This window comes from Sphaerodactylus townsendi, linkage group LG11 (genome assembly GCF_021028975.2).
Source record: "Sphaerodactylus townsendi isolate TG3544 linkage group LG11, MPM_Stown_v2.3, whole genome shotgun sequence".
Classification (NCBI taxonomy): Eukaryota; Metazoa; Chordata; class Lepidosauria; order Squamata; family Sphaerodactylidae; genus Sphaerodactylus; species Sphaerodactylus townsendi.
The window spans coordinates 16,530,561-16,551,220 of record NC_059435.1 but is presented as its reverse complement, the minus strand read 5'-3'; the positions used below and the strand labels follow the sequence as shown (position 1 = coordinate 16,551,220).

Sequence of the window (20,660 nt, the reverse complement as noted above, 5' to 3'; positions counted from 1 at the left end):
GATCCACGGGTCTTCTTCAAGATAAGCGTAAATACCTTCGGCACTCTGGAGGTAGACCTGTTCAGCTCTCAGAAGAAACTATCAACTTCCAAAGTTCATGACCATTAATTACCATCCACAGTAGTAGTAGCAACGGACGTTCTGAACGCTGCATATGGCCTCCAAATCTTCTCTATGCATTCCCTCCTTTTCCCCTGATCCCTCGGCTCCAAGCAGCAGGATCATATCCGAAGGCGCCTTCAGGATCCTTCCAGTAGCCCCAGCAGATGGCCCAGGGAGACCCTGGTTCACTCACTATCCTGGAACTGGGCTATCTCAGAAACCGCTAATTGACTCTGCTGCCAATCACTTCCAACTTCCTGACGCAGGGCTCGGTCATACATCTCGATCCCGCTTTGGTTCTGGCTGACCAAAGATGGCTCTTGAAACGGGCAAACCTCAGGAGAAGGGGTACTTTAAGAAGTTAGCATCTACGAATTTTAACAGCCAGACGCAGGTCGACGGGGTTTGGCATTTACAACTGTTCATGGAAGGCCTACGTTTGGCTAAAGCGTAATCGAAAACAATTTCACCTCTACCGGAACCATCCATCACTGTTATCTTGGAGTTCCTGCAACAGGGTTACTCAATGGGGACTCAAGTGTCTCCACCTTACGCAGACAATTGGCAGCTCTTAAGTTACCGCTATCCCTTGTGTAGTTAAGCACCTCTATCACTTTAGACATCCGGGCGTTCTGAACTTCCTAACAGGGGTAAAATGGTCTCAACTTCGGGTAGTCTAGGTTCCCCTCTTGGCGCCTGAACGCTTTCGTCCTGTCGGGCACTCACTCAGGTCCCTCGTTCGAACTCCATTCAAACGGTAAGCATTATCAAATGGGTAAGAATGAAATCGTTATTCTTAATTGGGCTAACATCGGCTAGAAAGAGTGGCTGGAACCTCGCTACTTTTCAACAACCTTCTAAAATTCTGCGTGTTCGGTAAAGGATAGAGTATGTCTTCGTACAGATCCAACTTTCATCTCCGAAGGTTGCCAACTCCCCTTTCCATCAGTAAGCGCCAGGAGATCAGTCGCTCCCAACTTCATGCCGAACCTCCTCTTCATCCCAAAGAGAAATCGTATGCACACATTGGACGCGCGAATGGCCTTAAAAGCATAGCTATTAATAAGAAACGGAGGAGTTACTGCAAATCAGAGAGTAGTGTTCACTTAAACATTAGTCTGCCCAACTTGGGAGCGCCACAAATGTCCAAGGCAGCAACCAGTAGTACTCTGAAAGTTTGTATATGCGCATATACAAAGCTTCTGACTTGCCTGTCCCTCTCACAGGGAGTCACAGCTCACTCAGTTCTGCAATGCCAGCGCACCAACGCAGCCTTCTCCGAACATGTGTATCAGGAAGATATCTAAAAGCAGCATTTACTTGGTCTATCATTTCCACCTTTCATACGCTATTATAAAATTCTCGGGTCCCTGGCCTCAGTAGAACCAGCCTTTTGGCAAAAGGGTACTGGAAAGTATCATCGGGGACTACTGAAACTCCACCCGTAATTCGGGACACTGCTCGGGGAGTGTCTCATCAAGATGCCCCAATTTCTACAGTACAAGGGGCGATCCATTGGATACCTCACCATGAAGCGGTCTTTCTACTGTAGGTCAGTGGTGTGTATCTTGGCCTTCCCTAGTTCCATTTGTTTCCCGAAGTACTTTCTCTCTCAGCATATCAACCAACTACATGCCAGAACGGTTCAACGCTTAATACTTGTTAAGGTCATTGTTCTAGTGATCCTAGTTATTGCCGAGCCGTTGTTTTTCCTTCCGTGTTTTTGGTTATATGTTCCTGTTACATTAAGTGCTATACTATTATGCCATGCTGTATGGGTACTCAGTGAAGGTGACCCCAAGACCTCACAGGAAGTACATGGAAGAATTTCATCATTTCCTGCCTCTCTGCAATTGGTCGAGATCACACCCACACAAGATGCCCCACTTACCTACAGTAGAAAGACCCTTCACGGTGAGTATCCAATGGATCCTTCGCACTTCAGCAAAACCTCTACTACGTCTTATTTTCAGGGGATGTCTTATATTCGGGGAAACAGGGTAGTTGCCAGCCAAGGTTCTAGTTATTTCCCTGGGTTTTAGGAAACGTCCAATGTCTGCTCTCATTTTAAAGAGTTAGGAAGGCATTCAGGTTGTTTTAGACCTTTAATTGGATCGTTCTTCCTGGAAAAGAGGGTGACCGGTGGTGGGTAGATTAGATGATCTATAGGTCCAACAGGGATGTATGTGTTGTATAAAAATCACACCCTGAAATAAAATGGAAAGCACTGCATGCCTTCTTAACACTACGCACAATTGTTAGGGATTAAAAATACATTCCCTGAATCTGTCGCTTACTTTTGCTTCTCTTTGTAGTTTGAAAACAATTCACTGCTGGTAGTATAACGTTTCCTCTTCTTTCAGTGCTCTGTCACCAGCGACTTAGATTTTCCGAAACAAGTCATCCCTCTGAAAACCCTGAATGCTGTCGCCTCAGTGCCCATAATGTACTCTTGGTCTCCCCTACAGCAAAATTTTATGGTAGGTGAAATACCAATACTGAAACCAACTGAAATGAAAGTTAACAAACTGTTATGTTTTGCAGGACAGAATGACATCTTAGTAATACCTGATCCTGGACATTCAGCGTATCGTGATCGAAATATCTCCATGCCATAACAATGTGATGAATTGTACTGTGTCGTCATTGATACCTGATCAGATAATTTTATTTTTATGCTTCTGTGTTAGATTTTATGCAAAGCATCTCCGGAATTGACAGGTTTTTCCCCCAGGTAGATGACGGGAAAAAGCTTGCGAACAAAAGTCTCCTTTCTTTAAGTTGGGGTGGGTGGGTGGGGGGGCTTTCCTTGAATTTTAATGGGTTATAACAATGCTACGTTTTGACTGAATCATAATTGTGTGTACTTTCTTTTATTAGATTAACTTTGTAATGTGCATGTGTGTGTGAAGTGTCGTCAAGTCGCAGCCACCGTATGTCAACCCCTTGGGATTTTCAAGGCAAGAGACTAATGGAGATGGCTTGCCATTTGCCTTCTTCTGTATTGCCTTGGTGGTCTCCATTCAAGTACTAAGCAGGATCTATGTTGGGGAGCCTGGAGTTGTATGGTCAGGTTCTAGCAGTATTCTTCTGAGATGGCCAGACCAGTTGGCATCTTCAGATGATCCTCTGAAGATGCCAGCCACAGATGCAGGCGAAACTTCAGGAGAGAATGCTGCTAGAACACGGCCATACAGCCCGGAAACCACACAGCACCCCAGTGATTCCGGCCGTGAAAGCCTTCGACAATACAGGGTTGACCCTGTTTAGCTTTTGACGAAATCAGGCTAGCTGGGCCATCCTTTTTTCATACTATAGCTTAATACTGTTTCATTATAGTGCTTCTTTTTAAAAAGAGCAAAATGGCTTAAGTCTCTTAAGAAGTGACTACAATTTATCATGTGTGCTGCCTTAGGGACTCCTAAACTGGTTGTAGTAATCTAGGGTCTTTAATAGAACTTGTCCATCACAGCTCTAGACCTGCAAAATTTTCTTCTGAACTGAGGTACAGCAGAGCATGGTTAAGAAGAAAGAAAACAATCTTTGTTAAAGCAACCTTTCATCAGTCCTGGGATTGGCTGATCATAACAGGGGGTTAAAAGCTATTGGGTCAGAACAGGGTTACTTATGCAGCTGTGGTATCCTTTGAATTGAGCATGCATTCCTTTTGTTTGATTCTTGGAAATGCACACATTTCCCCCTCTTTGGCAGACACCCCACCTTCAGATCAGAGAATCCCTGTGGTTTCTGAAAGCTCTGAAGGTGCGACTTTTCCTCTCCCTTTGCAAGGAAAGCAAAGGAGATCAGCATGCATTTAGCTTTCTTTGGGTTTTCTTGCTCCTCTTCACCTTCCCTTACCCCCACCACAGCACTTCCTATCTTTTTTCAGGCCACCACTTCAGAAGAATGAGAGGACCTTTTTTCTTTTTAATTTTCATGCTAAAGATCTATCACTGGATCCAATGCAGTTGACAAGAAATTTCCATGGCCTCGCAAACTGCTGCTAGACCAAAGGGGGCAGGGAAAAAAGGCAGCAAGCAACCTCCCCAAATGGAGGTTGCAGAAAAACAATGAGGAAGGGGGTGGGTGGGCAAAATAGCTGTTTGTCTCAGTATACTTTGTAGCAGGAGAATTCATATCAGAAAATTATAAATTAGAGAATTAGAGGTTACTTTGATTCAACGACAGTTCCCACCATTAACCTTGTAAATCACCTACACTGATAGCATAAGTATGTGAACTGGGCCAGTCTTTTGTTATTGATTGTTTTGTAGACATTGATCTTTGAAGGAGGACACACACACTTCTTCCAACCAACACTTCCAGCGAGTTGCAATACCTTTCCAATTCCTCCATTCTTTAATAGGTAAACTCTGTAGTACTATCTCTCCCTAAGTGGTTGACCAATAGACTATGAAACATTATCCTTTGTGTGCGACTGATTATTTTGTACAGATGATTAAGCTTAGGAAAAGATCGTATTGGCCAGTATCCCCTATGCAGATGCTTCAAATGGGGGCAAATGCTTCAAATGCAGGGGTGGTTGAGGCATGATCGTGCAGAAACTGAATTTGGGGGAGCCACTGCCTTTCACAGGAACTATATGGAGTCACTGTGCTTTCATTATTGTGGCAGATTTTTGAAAATTGGTCCAGAGGTTGCAGCAACCCTGCCCGTGCATCTCTGCAGGAACACTTCCTGTCTGCACCCCTAACTTGCCTCTGTGTGCTGCTGATGCTTTGTTTTTTGTTTTTTGGTTGGCGTAGTGAGTCACCAGGTGTGAACTGGGCTATAATTTTGCTATAAAGCAGCTCGTTGCAGCTTGTGCTATGCTTACAAAGGAAGTGTTCATAAGGCTTTACCCTATCGGCCTATCCAGGATTCCACATGTGCTTCGATACATGGGTGAGCTGCCTAGTTGCATCCATAAAAGAATGCATCCGTGCATACCACCTTGCGCCTGTGGGTTTGCTGATTAATTTTGGATGCGTGGGAGTACTTTTACAAGCAACCTGAGTGAACAACCATAGGAAATTACTGCCGAGCAACTTCATCGTGTGATGTCTTTTTGCTGCTCCATAAGGAAGTATAGAAGAAGATGCTAATCATTAGGCATCGCTCTTGTCGAATATGCATAACATTATGATTCTGATGGGAATAGGACAGGATCTCAGCTGTTATTTCAAGATTTTGGAGCCGGGGGAGAATTGGTTGCTCCTGGGCACGGGTTAGTGGTAGTACTGCTGTTTAGCTTTCCACAGCGATGATTAAAAGAAGGCTGCAAATACCTTTTCTTTTTAAATCTTATTTTTAGGTAGAAGATGAGACAGTTTTGCACAACATTCCTTATATGGGAGATGAAGTGCTCGACCAGGATGGAACGTTTATTGAGGAACTAATCAAGAATTACGATGGGAAGGTTCATGGGGATAGGGGTGAGTTATTGTGTAAATGGTTAATTACTGCTGGCAGCCAATGCCAGTGGTATCTAATGTGAGAATAGATTGATTTCTGAGAATCTGTAATTATTTTACTATACTACATGCTTCCCGCATCATGTATGAAAGAGCTGCATTTGTATTTTGACTGGCTCTTCAGCCGCAGAGTATAAGTACTCTGGTAGAAGACAAAATATTTTGGCTGTTTGAGTCCTTGTCTTATTTACAAAATAATTGTTACTGATGATCTACTTTGTGATAAGTCAACTAACTAATTGAGAGGTTAAAACTATAACTGAAGAGTAATAACTCTAACGTTTAAAGTATGATTATAGCCAGTATTCTATATTTGTTTGGTTAGTTCACTTATCTCTCAGTCTCCCCTTTAAATGGTAGATTGTGCTTTTTAATGTAAATATGCTTAATTTCAGAATGTGGATTTATCAATGATGAGATATTTGTGGAGCTGGTCAATGCCCTTGGCCAGTATAGTGATGATGATGATGATGACGATGATGATGATGATGAAGATGATGATGATGACGACGACGACGATAATCTCGATGGAAGAAACGATAAGCAGAAAAATCAGGAAACCAGCAGGCTAGGTATGTTAAGCTTGAGATCTGTGCGGTACGTTAGCTGTGCTGAGGACGTACTGCGAGTTTCACTGAGGCGAGGATCAAACTGAACAGCTGGGCTGATTGGCTCCAACCTTATACTAGCTGGACTCAGGCAAGCTAAGGCCAGAATCCAATGGATTCACCCTGCTTCTGAACTCCACGTGAACCTGGGCAAGCTGATGTCTGCATCAAATGGGACCCAAACAAATTGCTCCCAAACTTCACTTGGAGTCCGGGGGCAGGGCAAGCCCCTGCTTGCAGGTGTTCAACTGTGCTCCTGCCTTAAACTGCAGTGGAAGTTCAGGGGCGGGGCACAGCTGTAAGGGGGGGGAAGCACCCAGGGTGAGCCATTGGGTTTGCCCCAGGCACCATTTTACACAGCTACAACCATGGCCTAACTATTTGCCTGGCGTTTGGAGAAACAAACCTATTCTTATGAGAATACATAGGTAACATTCCATCTTCGTTTGTATTTTTGTTTCTGTTTAGACAAAGAGAGCCATCCTCCTCGTAAATTTCCTTCTGACAAGATATTTGAAGCCATTTCATCAATGTTTCCAGATAAGGGTACATCAGAGGAACTGAAAGAAAAGTAAGATATAATTTCTTAAATTGTGTACTACGAATTCTCTTTGGGCACTTTCACACATGCATAATAACGCACTTTCAGTCCATTTCCACATTTGTTTGCTAGTGGATTTTGCTTTTTCGCTCTATAAAATCCAGCTGCAAAGCGCATTGAAAGTGGATTGAAAGTGCATTATTCTGCATGTGCGGAAGTGCCCCAAGTCTAGCACTTTTGTACAAATGCTGATCTACTTGCCCAACATGGAGTACCTCTTATGGGTTCAGTAAACATGGAGTTAAACTGGGGTGTGAGTTGGGCCGGGCAAGCAACTGGCTGGTCACATTACATTGTGGTTGACTTTGTTCAGTTTCATAGTTTGTAATATGTGCAGACTTGTACTATTGACATTGGATGTGTAGAAGAGTGTGAATCCATCGTTTTAAGTGTCATAGTTGATCTCAAGACTGATTATAAGTATACTTGTAGTTAAACCTTTGACTAGATTGTACCCCTACTGCAAATTTTCAATCTGGGGGGTCTTAGGCAGAGTTATTAGAGGCTGGGAGCATTGTTGCTGCCACCCTTTATCTGCTCTCAGTACATCTTGTTTAGAGAATTTATACCCTTTGTACTTATATGGGTATTTATGATGGTCTCTAGTGCTACAAAGACAACGTAAAACAAAGGAATTACAATTTTTAAAGCTGCACCAAGTCCCAGCTTCCTCTTCATCTTTATGGAAAATGGAGGGAGCTATACTGCTATAGAGACTCTTTGTTAGGGGTGAAAGCCTGTTTCTCTCTGGGAGACTAACTTTCTGGATTTGCAGATCCATAGATGAAAGAGAAATGTTGCAATAATTGTAGGGTCAAATCCTATGGTTCCTCTGGAGAATTTTCCATTGCGATTAGGAGTCCTGAATCAAATTCATAGTACTTTTTATAGGCAGGGGATGTGTGTCTGATTTAAACATAATTTATGAACACAGATTTCATATTTTCTGCCCTGGGAGGGGAGAGATTTGGACCCCGACTCAGATGAGCCTGCTAAAGCCGATTCTGGCCAGATATTGGAAGCTAAGCAGGGTCAGCCCTGATTAGTCCTTGGATAGAAGACCCCCAAGGAAGTCTCTATACATCTTTTGTATTGCATGGAGTTGCCATAAGACTGGTGCAACTCGATGACAAAAGGACAGGGTGGGGGGAATTCGGAGAGTGTAGGTAGTCAACCTGAGATTGTTGGGCAGAAAGCATTTGAATAGAATGGCACTTAAAAATGTTAAATGTTGCATGACCTGGTGGACCACCCTCTGATCACATCCAGGTTAGATTATGCACTGCTCTCTCTGAAAACATTTGCCCATTAGTTAAAAGCATGGTGTTAGGAGCTGGATATAAGGCTGTGAAAGGTCTGTACTGGCTGCCTGTCTGGGTATAATTCCCTTTGCCCTAACAGCTTGGAGTTCAAAATACCTGAAGAGCAGTCCTCTCCTATTTTGTCTTGCGTGCCAGGTTTGATTTTTGTCTCGAGCCCACTGTCTGATGTTCCACAACATGGAGATGAGGTGGGCAGCAGCTAGAGACAGGGCTTTCTTGGTGGTGACCCTCTGTCTTTGGAATGGGCTTCCCTTAGAAGTTTGACTGGCACGTACATTGTTGGTGTTAAAACACCAAATTAAAGGGGGGGGAAACCCCTTTCGTGTTTCCCTGTGATTATAATTGAGATCCGATGTTTAGTAACTGTTTAAAATGTCTGAACAGTCATATAGGGGGTGTCCTTTGCCTTGTTTTATACCTGGGTTAGCCTTTCATGTTGTTGCCATTGTTGATGGTTTTATGGCTACTGGATGAAATGCCCCCACCCCTAACTCTGGCCCTTTCCGCATGGGCCAATTAAACCGGGATAAACCCGGTAAAAACTCAGGGTGGGTGGGTGGGGGGAACTTTGCCTGGATCCCAGTTCTAACGCAGATCCACTCTGTGTCCCCCCTCCCCACGCGGGTTTTTCGACAATCACGTTAACGTGAACTTCCGTGGCTGTGAGCCATGTTAAAACAGAGAATTGCACATAATGGGATTCTTGAAAACCCCTTCCCTGGCCTCCTCCCACCAAGTTGAGCCATGCAGGGGAAGTCAGCCTTACTATGGACTGGGGGAGTTTGTCCACTGTGCTGTAGGGGCAGGTGGGGGGGGGGAGGGAGGGAGGCAGGCAGGCAGGAAGGGGGGAAAACGCCTTTGTGTGAAGGTCCACAGGACAGCCAGCCATGCGAAGGGGCTGGAGCGAAGGTGGGCTCATATAACCCGCCTTTCCCCTGCTTTTATTGGCCCATATGGAAAGGGCCGAAGTGAGTCTTTCTTTGAAGCTGCCCGAAGCGCTATATTGTAAAGGAGCATATACATTTTTCCAAATAATTAATGCTATATTCTATGATATTTTCTTTGGATTACTAAATAGAGAATAAGTAATCCAACTCCAAATGTAGACCAGAGAAATCTTATGACCCATTGATTTCACTTTGAGAGTGAGTACGTTTTTGTAACTCCCTCTGTGTGACATGGGTAGGATTTAAAAGTGTCTTAAGTTTCCTTACCATGCTGATTGTTTAAATATATTTTGTTCAGGTCACTTCTCATAGTGACAGCATCACAGACCAATGAAGTCTAACTTGTGAATCGATCCCGTGTCCGTTTTGAAGACAGTGGCTGGCCCTAAACAGAGCTACTCCCTTCTCGGTCCTGATTGTAAAATCAGTCAACACGGAAACATCATGTTCTACAGATAGTTGCGTAATTCTGTAAAGTGATTCTTTGTGATGGCAGAAAATATTCTTGCGTTCAGATGGGTTAGTCTGTATGGAGCGGGAAAGGGCAGCAAAGGTGTCTCTGTGTGAAATAGGCAACATCTCTCACTTCTTCTGTAGGTACAAAGAACTTACAGAGCAGCAGCTTCCAGGGGCTCTTCCTCCCGAGTGCACACCAAATATAGATGGACCAAATGCCAAATCTGTTCAAAGGGAGCAAAGTCTGCACTCCTTTCATACTCTCTTCTGCAGACGCTGTTTCAAATACGATTGCTTTTTACATCGTAAGTACAGAAACGGTTGCGTATCTGTGGAACCCTGGAACATTCTGCTCCATAACTGTTCCCCGTCCCCGAGGTGCACGTTTCAGGCTGCTCTTTTTGAAGTGTGCCGAGTGTTCAACTGTTCAAGAACTCACTAGTTTAATACTGGTTTGACGTGCTTTTGTGTCTTGTTTCTAAGAGTGCACATTTTCTTGTCCAGTGAATTCATTGCTCTTGGAATCAAGGCAGATGTTGTGTTTAGAGGCTTAGGCCCCTTCCACACACGCAAAATAATGCGTTTTCAAGCCACTTTCACAACTGTTTGCAAGTGGATTTTGCCATTCCGCACAGCTTCAAAGAGCACTGAAAGCAGTTTGAAAGTGCATTATTCTGCATGTGCGGAATGAGCCCTAGAGACTCATAGAGCTGTATATATAAACTCTAGAGCTGTATTATGCTAAACTCTGCAAGCTTCGTGTTGATGTCATTAAATGTAGGGATGGGGTGATAAAGGGGAAAGTGAGGATGGGGATATGAGTCTGGAAATTGTGTGCATCAGAGGAATGCCAGTTGCTGTAAATCTTCAAGTTAAAGTGCAATAAATGACAATAAAATGCTTATGCTTATGTGCTGCTAATTTTATTTTCTGCAGATGCTTCTAATATTTAAGGCCCTCAAACTTTGCCTACCAAGTTTATAAACTGTAGCGTTATCGCGTATAGCTCCCTTTTGAAATACCATGTTTCTTTTTCCTCTGCGTTATTTTCCTGTTGGACTTCTTCGTTTAATTTAGGATCAGCTTCCAAAGGCCAGTATCTTATGATTGCAGTGGAAGCTTAATACTGTTCCCCAAATGCATTCTTTCCTCTAGTTTGTTGGCTATACATCTTTCAGCAGATATGTGATCATAGATGGTACTAGAAAATTCCGCCGCTCCCATCCCAAATGGCCTTTTTAATTGCAGGTCTTTTTTTTTTATTTGGGCAGACAAAGAAAACCACTTCTTCCTTTTTCACCAGTTGAAAAGCTGGATGAATTCAACCCATTATTATTGAACTTACAGTATTATCGTTATTGTCAAGAAGTACAATTTTTAGCAAACGGCTCTTTGATGGTTTTTTGGACAGAACCGTATTTATCAACCCTGATTGTTTTGTTTGATTTTAATTCCACAGCATTCCACGCAACTCCTAACACTTATAAAAGAAAAAATACAGAGACTGCATTAGATAATAAACCGTGTGGACCACACTGTTACCAGCATTTGGTAAGGTATCCCCCCCCCCTACCCAATTTAAGAAGTTTGGACAGTTTTTCTAAACAAACAAAGAAACTTGTGGGGCATCTAGAAAGTTGTGTCTGCTAATAAATCCCTTATTCAGTTGAACCAGGAGAGAAATTGAATCAATTAAAGAATGGGATTTGCTTAGTACCTGAAATGTGAAGTATTAGAGAACTTATTAGAGAAGTATTAGAGAAGTATTAACCACTACACCATACTGGCTCTCTTAATATAGAAATAACAATAGTGACAATATTGAAGATTGTGAAATAGAACTGCATTTTCACAAGCAGAGGCATGCCTTCTAAGTCTTACTGTGCATACTCAGGAAGGAGCCAAAGAATTTGCTGCTGCTCTGACCGCTGAGCGAATAAAGACGCCACCAAATTAAAATCCACCGGGTCGCACTGGAAGGCTCTCAACACAGGCCTGTGTAGGCCTAGCACCCCAACGATAAACGTGCTGGAATCTAAGGACACAGACAGTGACCGAGAAGCTGGGACTGAAACTGGAGGAGAAAACAATGATAAAGAGGAGGAAGAGAAGAAAGACGAGACGTCAAGCTCCTCAGGTGAGACAGATGCGTCGTGTGTGTTTGGCTGAAAAGGCCTCTTGGGATTGGTTAAGCTCGTTCCGTCCCACGTAATGGTCATTAATTTTATTTTGTGCTAGACATTTTCATTCTCTCCATATCAGTTGTAGAGACACAGTGATAAGGAATGTGCTCTTGCTAAGCAAAAGGCCAGTATGTGAGTTCATGGAGAGTTGACCAGAGCAATTTCAGTGTTTCAAGGCATTATATCTTTTGAGTTGGATGTAAATACGTGTGTAATGTATTCACGCAGATGTGATTTGAGCAAGTAAGAGAACCGTTGCTGTGATGCTGACATCCAAGACTAAAAAAACCCTCAATTTTAAGTAGTCAAGAGTGGCAGTCTGTCACAGTGATCTCTTGTACAGGTTATTGAAGAAGCGAAGCCTTTCATTCTTCAACAGTATGTTATTGCTGAAGAACAGTAATGTGGCTCTGGAGAACTCTAGCACACCATGGGCAATTGAATTCTAGTGGTGGGCAAAACATTATGTGTATTGATTGGGTTTATTATGCCTGAAAAAAAGCCAATACTACATGCTGGCAAGGCTGAGCACAGCATTGAGCTACATGCGCTGCTTCCAGTCTCCACATGGAGATGGCACGCACAGTTCAATGCTGGGCCTGTCCAGGCTGCAGTAAGAGAGGGGAAAAGAGTCCGTCCGTCCGTCCGTCCGTCCGGTCTGGGTCCGTCTGGGTCTGTTCATTCATTCCAAGCCTACCATTCTTCCTTCCTCTTTCCTCTTCCTTTCCTCTTCCTTTCCTTCCTTTCCTTCCTTCCTTCCTTTTCCTCTTCCTCTTTCCTTCAACTTCCTTCCTTCCTTCTTCCTTCTTCTTCCTTCCTTCCTTCCTTCTTCTTCCTCCTCCTCTCCTCCTTTCCTTCCTTCTTCCTTCCTTCCTTCCTTCCTTCCTTCCTTCCTTCCTTCCTTCCTTCCTTCCTTCCTTCCTTCCTTCCTTCCTTCCTTCCTTCCTTCCTTCCTTCCTTCCTTCCTTCTCCCCACAATGCATAAAAAATCAGCACTATTTGGAATCCATTTTGACTCCCTTTTATTGGTGCTTTTTTAGGAAGGGGTGGAAACCCCCCAAAATACTGACAATGTATTTTTCAGAGTTTGGCTTTACTAGAATGCCCACTCCCTACTAAATTCCGTGCATAATTAGAAGGCACTTCTGAAGCTATAGGCAGGCCTCCTTTGATGAGCTTCATACGCTTTGTCTCTGCATCAGGAGCAACTGAATGGTTCAGTTTCAGGTGCCCTGGGAGCGTGTGGCTCTGTGACAGAGCATCTACTTTGTATTTGGAAGCTCCTAGTCCTCAGTATCTCTAGTCTGTCTCCATACAAGGCAGCCTCATATAATGGGATCGCCCCCTTCCATGTTGCTCTGTCGCCGTTCTATGTGCAGTGCCCATTTTTATTGAAGAAAGGTTCCTCATAAGATGAGGAGACCCTGAGGTAGACCCTGCATGTAAAGCGTTAAATAAAATCAAGGGGCCCAAGTAAACTTAAGTGCAAGACGAGTCATGCATTTGTGTGTGTGTGTGTGTGTGTGTGTTGTATCCTAGTAAAGTAGGGTCCTTGGGAAAAAGCCTTGAAAAAGATTGCTTCTTTTTTTTGTTCCTGAAATTGCAGAAGCAAATTCTAGATGTCAGACACCAATCAAGATGAAGCCAAATATTGAGCCTCCAGAAAATGTTGAGTGGAGCGGGGCAGAAGCATCCATGTTCAGAGTTCTCATTGGTACCTATTATGACAATTTCTGTGCAATTGCCAAGTTAATTGGGACCAAAACATGTAGGCAGGTAAGAGCAAACTGGTTATTAGTACAAGCACTGTATTATGTTTAAGAGAGCTTTCTGTTTTGTCCTGAATATTACTTTCTTTATGGTTATAAGACTAGATGAAGAATAGAAATAGATAAATGTAATAAATTGCCAAGGCTGACCAGCGAAGCAGAAGCTAATACAGGAGAGAGGGACTAGTCATAGGATCACACTGTTGGGGTCACTGGGCGGAAAAATTACCCTCCCTCCCCTCACCCTGCTACTCTTTCCCCTGCCTTGCTCCCCACCGCCAGGCCAGTCTAGCAGAGGTCGCCAGATGCTGCGCCCCTGCCTCAATCCCCGCCTCTGCACAGGCCTCCGCCACCAAGTAGCTAAAATAAGTGGGGTGGGGCCCAGGGACCCATAGGGGGGCCCCCCAGAAAACTTGGAGTCTGCCCCAGGCTTCATTTTTCCTAGCTATGCCCCTGAGGCTGACCAGCTTTCAACTAAGAATTTTGTTCCTCTGCTTCAAGCCGAGACCCTGGAACAAAATTCTCCATGACAGTGTTGCCAAGTTTAAACTGGGATTAATTCAGAAAATTCTTCAGCAACCCACCATAAAAAGAAAGCTTTAATGAAGAAATTTAAGAAAAGGTTTAATACATGTGTGTGCGTGTAAGTATAGTTCCATTGGCAGTTCAAGTACACAGAAAACACGAAAACCAGCTAAATACACTTTCTCAGTTCTGCAACGTAGAAGTTGCCTTCTCATAGCTAAAAACAAAAATGCTTTAGAGCATACAGCAAAAGTCTATAGGCAACTTGGGTGGGGTAAGGGAAGAACACATGAAATGCAAAAGGGAGTACTTTATAGGCTATACTAGGGGTCGGGAACCTTTGCTACCCAAAGAGCCATTTGGACCCGGTGGCAGCAGCTAAGGAGCAATTTCAATTTCTCTGTCCCCCACCCCACTGCAAGGCGTTCTGCCCCACACCCAGCCAGCTCCTAGTTTCTGTCGAAGTGCCAGCTGCCACCAACGGCAGAGCACTTCCTCCCCGCCTTCCAGAACAAGGGGATAGTGCCTCCTCCCCAGCAGGCTCCTGCCCCCCCTTACCCCACCCCCCACCCCCACCAACTGGCCAGCCGGCGTCATTCCCCTCCTCCCCTCACTTACCCTCCCACAGCAGGCTCTGAGGCTCGGCTTCTGGCAGCCAGCCTCTATGAGACTTTCTTAAAAGGGCAATTCTCCAAAGATTGATTAAAGATTGCTTTCCCCTTTAAGCAATCTTTTGGGGAATTGCCTCTTTAAGAAAGTCATAGAGGCTGGCTGGCTGCCTGGAGCGGCAGCCTGGAGCCACCTGGGTAAGTCCAGGGTGGCTGCTGATGAGGCTAGGAGCTGCACCGAAAGTAAGCGCTGCAGTGCTTACTTGCAGGTAAGCCGCTGCGCGCTACTGCTGCGAGTAAGTGGGAAGTCCGTGCAGCCCGGAGGGTTTTTTTTGGGTCTCCGGGCACCATTTGGACCTGGTACGCCTCTGGAAGGGGCAGCCATGCCGGGAGCCAGAGTACAAGCGGGAAGGAGCCACATGTGGCTCATGAGCCGCTGGTTCCCGACCCCTGGGCTATACTTTATAGCAAAAGCAGACCCTAACCTCCTGACCTTCCTCTGCCTGAGGAAAGTCCTGGCCATGAGCAAATTGCCCCTTCCCAACCAGATCCATAGATGAGTTACAGATGAGTTAATTAACAAGCATGAGAAATGACCTTGGCCAGTCACTGCCTGTTTGGAGGGTGACTAACACCCACTCCAGGCCAAAGGCAGGAAAAAGATGTTAAGTGGAACTTTCTTCTGAACATGGCTTTTCTCTTGTATGTGTGTATAAAAATATAAATACGCACACGTTCCCACTCAACAGTTGACTTAGTCTTGCCAAACATGTGCTCTCTTTCCAGGTGTACGAGTTTAGAGTCAAGGAATCTAGTATCATTGCTCCTGTGCCCGCTGAAGATGTCGATACTCCTCCCAGAAAGAAGAAGAGGAAACACAGGTAAACCAGTGACTGCCTGGCCAGTCAAACACTGTGCTTCGCTCGAAGAGGAAGGAGAAGCAACTGGAGAGAATGAAAAGGACAGTCATAAAATAACTGTTGCAACCAAAGGCCCCGTTTCAGAGGGTAAAAGTACCTCAGAGACCCACAAGAACGTCAGGATAATGAGCTTTCAAAAGTGAACGCTGCCTTCGTCAGATACCTGCCTGACGTGGTATCGGATGCAGGGAGCTTTGACTCTTGAAAGCTCCTGTGGGAGGCTTTTTTTATCCCTCTTACTTTTGGAAAAAAAGTAAAGCCTTTTAATACATTTATGGCACAGGCGTCAAACTCGTGGCCCTCCAGATGTTATGGACTACAGTTCCCATCATCCCCTGCCAGCATCATGCTGGCCGGGGATAATGGGAACTGTAGTCCATAACATCTGGAGGGCCGCGAGTTTGACACCTGTGATTTACGGCCTTATCTAAGACTGGGGTGCTTTGTGGTTTCCGGGCTGTATGGCCGTGTTCTGGCAGCATTCTCCTCTCTCCATGCGTTTTGCTCTGCATCTGCTGGCTGGCATCTTCCAGGAGTGATCCACAGATGCAGAAGCTACAAACGTCAGGAGGGAATGCTTCATGACTGAAAGCCATATATAGCCCAGAGTCTCGAAACCACACAGCACCCCAGTGATTCCGGCCGTGAACGCCCTCGACAATACTTCTCTAAGACTGTTTTCGTATTGCTGCTAATGCCATAAATGGGCTAGTTGCAAAATATGCGTGAAATTAGAAATATGGCGTTATGTAGCGTAGTATAGAATTGGCATGCATATTTGGCTTTTCGCCAGGCAATCAGAAATCCACTCTGTGTGGGATCTGCTTCTGCTAATAAAATTTTCTCTGTACCTCACAGCAAGCTATTCTTCAGCCCTGTGACCACATTCCTTTAGTTGCATGATAAATGAAATTAAACCATCTGCTGAACATCTAGTAATTAGTAGGGTGCTGTGTGGTTTCTGGGCTGTATGGCCGTGTTCTAGCAGCATTCTCTCCTGACATTTCGCCTGCATCTGTGGCTGGCATCTTCAGAGGATCACATGCCAGGCTACTCTATTCAGATGGCCTCACCTTTTCACCTCACAGTAGATATACTCCACTTGCTTTCCCCATATTCACTACCTCATCAGATCCTTCCTGAAGATTTACGGCCATGATTTTGCCAGCCACAGATGAATGCCAGGAGAGAATAACCGAAGGAATACTGACCGATGAAACCACAGCACCCGGCAGTGATTCCTCGCCGAAAGTCTTCGACAATACATCTAAGCAAGTAATTACTTTTGCCTTAAGTGCCCGCCAACTGTATTTTTTATATAATTTCTGCAACACTGTCTTTCTAATTACCTGAACTGGCAAACTGTAGTGCTTGCCCTCCACCCCAGTTTCAAATTGTACTTTGCTGTCTTGGTCTGGTGGCACCGGGCTTTAAGCATCGCTTTGCTGAAAACTTTGGATCTGATGGCCAACAACCCTCTGTTCAAAAAAGTACTAATTAAATTGCAATATATGCAGTGAGGAGACACTTCGTGAACACAACTCTTGGTCCTCTAGTGTCAAACCATAGTGTTGTATTGCTATATGAAGTGTGAAGCAAATACAGCTGGGCTGGGACTTAAATGTACATTCGCGGTGGCGAACCTTTGGTACCTAATTTGATTGGGGATTCATGGACTACGGATTCCCATCGGCATGCTGGCAGCGCAGTTGGCCCATAGCTGTACGAGGGGAACTGATGGGAATTGTAGTCCATAACATCTGGAGTGCCACAGGTTCGCCACCACTGTACCTTGTTCCTTACTGTTCCCAAATAATGAAGAATATAGCACAGCATTGATATTGAGAGAGATGAAAAAGAAATACGAAGTCCAAAATTGTACCCATTTTCGGATGTGTTTAGCTCATTGATATCAGTGGCCATAATAAGCATGCCTCTTATGGATATATATCCTCAGATGTGCACTGAAGTAAAGACATGAGTCTGCGGGAACATTAGGAGCTAGGACATAACACAGGCATATTACAGCTGTCGCGGATCCATGAGAATTGCTGTGAATGTCATTCATCTCACACATTATGTTTTGTCCACTTGAATGCATGCTTGGAGAGTGATGCATGATATCAGCCGTGCGTTAAAAGAGAACATTGTGTCTGAAAACCAGAGACTTGACTGTTCGGTTGAACCACTGACCACTTAGTGTTTTGTTTTGATAGGGAGAAGTACATATACATAGTTGATTTGTTTAAACACTTAAAATGTACGTAATGCTTTCTTGCTAGGCGGTTTGTCTTGACCTTTATTTAGTGTAGCAGAAACAAGGACTGTAATAATGTACAGCAAATTACTAATCTGAGGGACTGGAGAGCACCTTTTCTTAGTGAGGAAGAAAAGCTGCAGCCGCTTGGGGACTTCTTAGTTTTGGAGACGCAGGAAGGCGCCTGAGGGGGGGATAATGATTGGAAGTCTGTTGCAAATTATATGGCATGGGTAGTGAAATTATGTTGACAGAGAGAAATTTTTCTCTCTTTCTCACAATACTAGAACCAGGGGGCATCCATTGAAAATGCTGGGGGGAAGAATTAGGACTAATAAAAGGAAACACTTCTTCACGTAACGTGTGATTGGTGTTTGGAATATGCTGCTACAGTGAGGTGGTGATGGCAAATCTAACCCGATGCATCTTAAAAGGGTCTTGGACAGATTTATGGAGGAGAAGTTGATTTATGGCTACCAATCTTGATCCTCTTTGATCTGAGATTGCAAATGCCTTAACAGTCTAGGTGCTCGGGAGCAACAGCCGCAGAAGGCCATTGCTTTCACCTCCTGCATGTGAGCTCCCAAAGGCACCTGGTGGGCCACTGCGAGTAGCAGAGAGCTGGACTAGATGGACTCTGGTCTAATCCATCTGGCTTGTTCTTATGTTCTTCTGTGTACAAGATCTGCAAAATGAAGCTTCATAATATTTGTCATAAATGAGCCGTGGGAAATTTGACCTGTGGAATGGCTTAGACAATACCACGCAGCTCGGTTAGTGGAAGCCAGCATTAGAACAAAATTAATGTTGCTGATACAATTTGAATAGTTAGTGACTTTTTGGCAGGATGTTTGTCACTTCCTGTTCCCAGTATTCAAGCAATTGTTCTGTTTTTGAAAATAGAGAAAGACACCTTCGTTCAAAGCAACCCATGGATTCCAGGTTGCAGCTGGACTCCTCAGCTGCCTTCCCAGTACAGCTTGTCAACTTTATTGTGTTTGTCTCTTTGCAGATTGTGGGCGGCTCACTGCAGAAAGATACAGCTGAAAAAAGGTCAGCATTTTTGTTCTGAAATTCTAAAATTCTGCTTCTGATTTTCAAAAGTGGAAAAGGCTACACTTCTAAGTCAGTGCTTACAAATTCCTCGATCCAATATTTGTTTTCAGTCAGGAAGCACTATGCATGTAAGTTCCAGTTTGACCCTTCCACTGACCATTCTTCCCGAGTGGAGGATTGTCCCACTCGACAACCGATAGGATGAGTGTGAAGAGAATTGAAGCTGTGGCCAATACTCTAGTGCAGTGGAAACATTTACTTATTCATGCAGCAGCAGTGATTGCTGTTATTACACACAAAAAGAGCAAGTGGGATGAGAAAAAGGTGAATTCATCACATCGCTCAGATTGTTCCATGGCTGCAGTACACATTAAACTGAGTGTGAGGAAATGTATTAGTTTGCATGTTACAAATGCCTAACCTCATAAAATAAAATAAACATAAAGAGGTTTGCACTGCTAATTAATCTCAAAGCCATCATTCCAGTGAGATAAACAAACAGAAAGGTATTTTACTAAAATGGTAAGATTCTGGGGGCGAAAAAGTAAGGAATGCTACACCTGTAATGATCTGCATTTTTAAATGGTAGGCTGGAACTATCTCCTCAAACTATTCCTGTGACTCCCTTAGCAGGTTTTAGAGCGCCTCTGGAGAAAAAACCACACTGAAAGTAATTAAACCCAAATGTATTGATCAAGCATTTCTCAGAACAGTTTCTTGATTACTTGTTAAAACTGTTACAAATTTCAGCCAACATGACATACAAACACGTTGCTTGCTGTCCAAAGGTGCGTCTCAGCATGGCTCCCCTCCTCGGCCTGCCAACACCTTTCTTGGGCCTACCAAGCTTTTTTGCAAAGTGGGTCAAGTTGTGGAGCATGATCGACCGATGGAGATCTGCCCGTCTGCAGGTTTTGAAAAGCATTGATAATTCTTCATCATGCTAGAAGAATTCATTCGCAAGACTCATCACTTCATTTTCAGCTTTAATCCTAATGAGTTTCTTTAGCAAAATAAATAAAATTTCATTAAAACAAAACCGTTGCTCTGGCATAAGCTTCCAGCAGAATCATGTCCAAATAGTACGGTCGTTTTAAAAGCCATTCTGTTAAACGAAGCATTTGTCTGAAATATTAAAGAATTACTGCTAGAGTTGTGCATAACCTCCTGCCCTGCCGCCACTTTTGCGAGTTGAAATAGTTCTCCTGCAGAGAAGCTATTTTGTTGCTCTGCCCACCACCCTGTGTCGAGAGTTCCAAAGGTTCTCCAGGCTCAAAAAATTTGGGGACCCTGGGTGTAAATCACGGGTTGGTTCTTTAGGTTGAAAAGATGGCGTCATATGGCTCCAGTCCCCAAACACCAAAATGACTGGTGCGTTACTGGAACTGATGATTGCACACATCCACTGCATTCTACAAGGGGTTGCCCGTTGATACACATAACGGTTCCGTGGCTATCACATGTGACGGTTTTTTTTACAGATGACAGCTAGTTGAAGTGAAAAAGCAGTTATATTTAGCTCATGAGTCCCTAACTTTGTGGAACCTGCAGGTGTCCTTTGAATTCTTACACGAGTTGAATTACGGTACTTAACCACAAAAATAGTCGCTTCAGGAGTGCAGAAGAGCCAACTCCACAGAATGTCAGAGAATCGAGCGGTCATGCATACCCCAATCGCAACTCTTCTCAGCGTTTCAGGCAGAAGCTCTGTTTTAACAGGTCGCTTTTTAAGGTAGTGAACGTATTGGCTTAAAACCTTTTCATGCGTGCACAGCAGCCATCTTTAGTCAATGAACAAAGATCCTTCGTAGCAGCAGTTGCCAGCGTCAAGC

General features: G+C 44.1%; 1 protein-coding gene across 1 annotated transcript in view; it reads left to right on the top strand.

The window, feature by feature from the left end:
• The window catches only part of EZH2 (enhancer of zeste 2 polycomb repressive complex 2 subunit), a 54,797-nt gene that overhangs the window by 26,331 nt on the left and 7,806 nt on the right, over window positions 1-20,660 (top strand). The window contains 11 exon segments of the mRNA XM_048511694.1: window positions 2,466-2,582; window positions 5,417-5,537; window positions 5,972-6,148; window positions 6,653-6,755; window positions 9,652-9,815; window positions 10,970-11,061; window positions 11,405-11,506; window positions 11,509-11,647; window positions 13,300-13,469; window positions 15,382-15,476; window positions 18,785-18,837. Of these exon segments, the coding sequence (XP_048367651.1) occupies window positions 2,466-2,582; window positions 5,417-5,537; window positions 5,972-6,148; window positions 6,653-6,755; window positions 9,652-9,815; window positions 10,970-11,061; window positions 11,405-11,506; window positions 11,509-11,647; window positions 13,300-13,469; window positions 15,382-15,476; window positions 18,785-18,837 (1,333 nt within the window).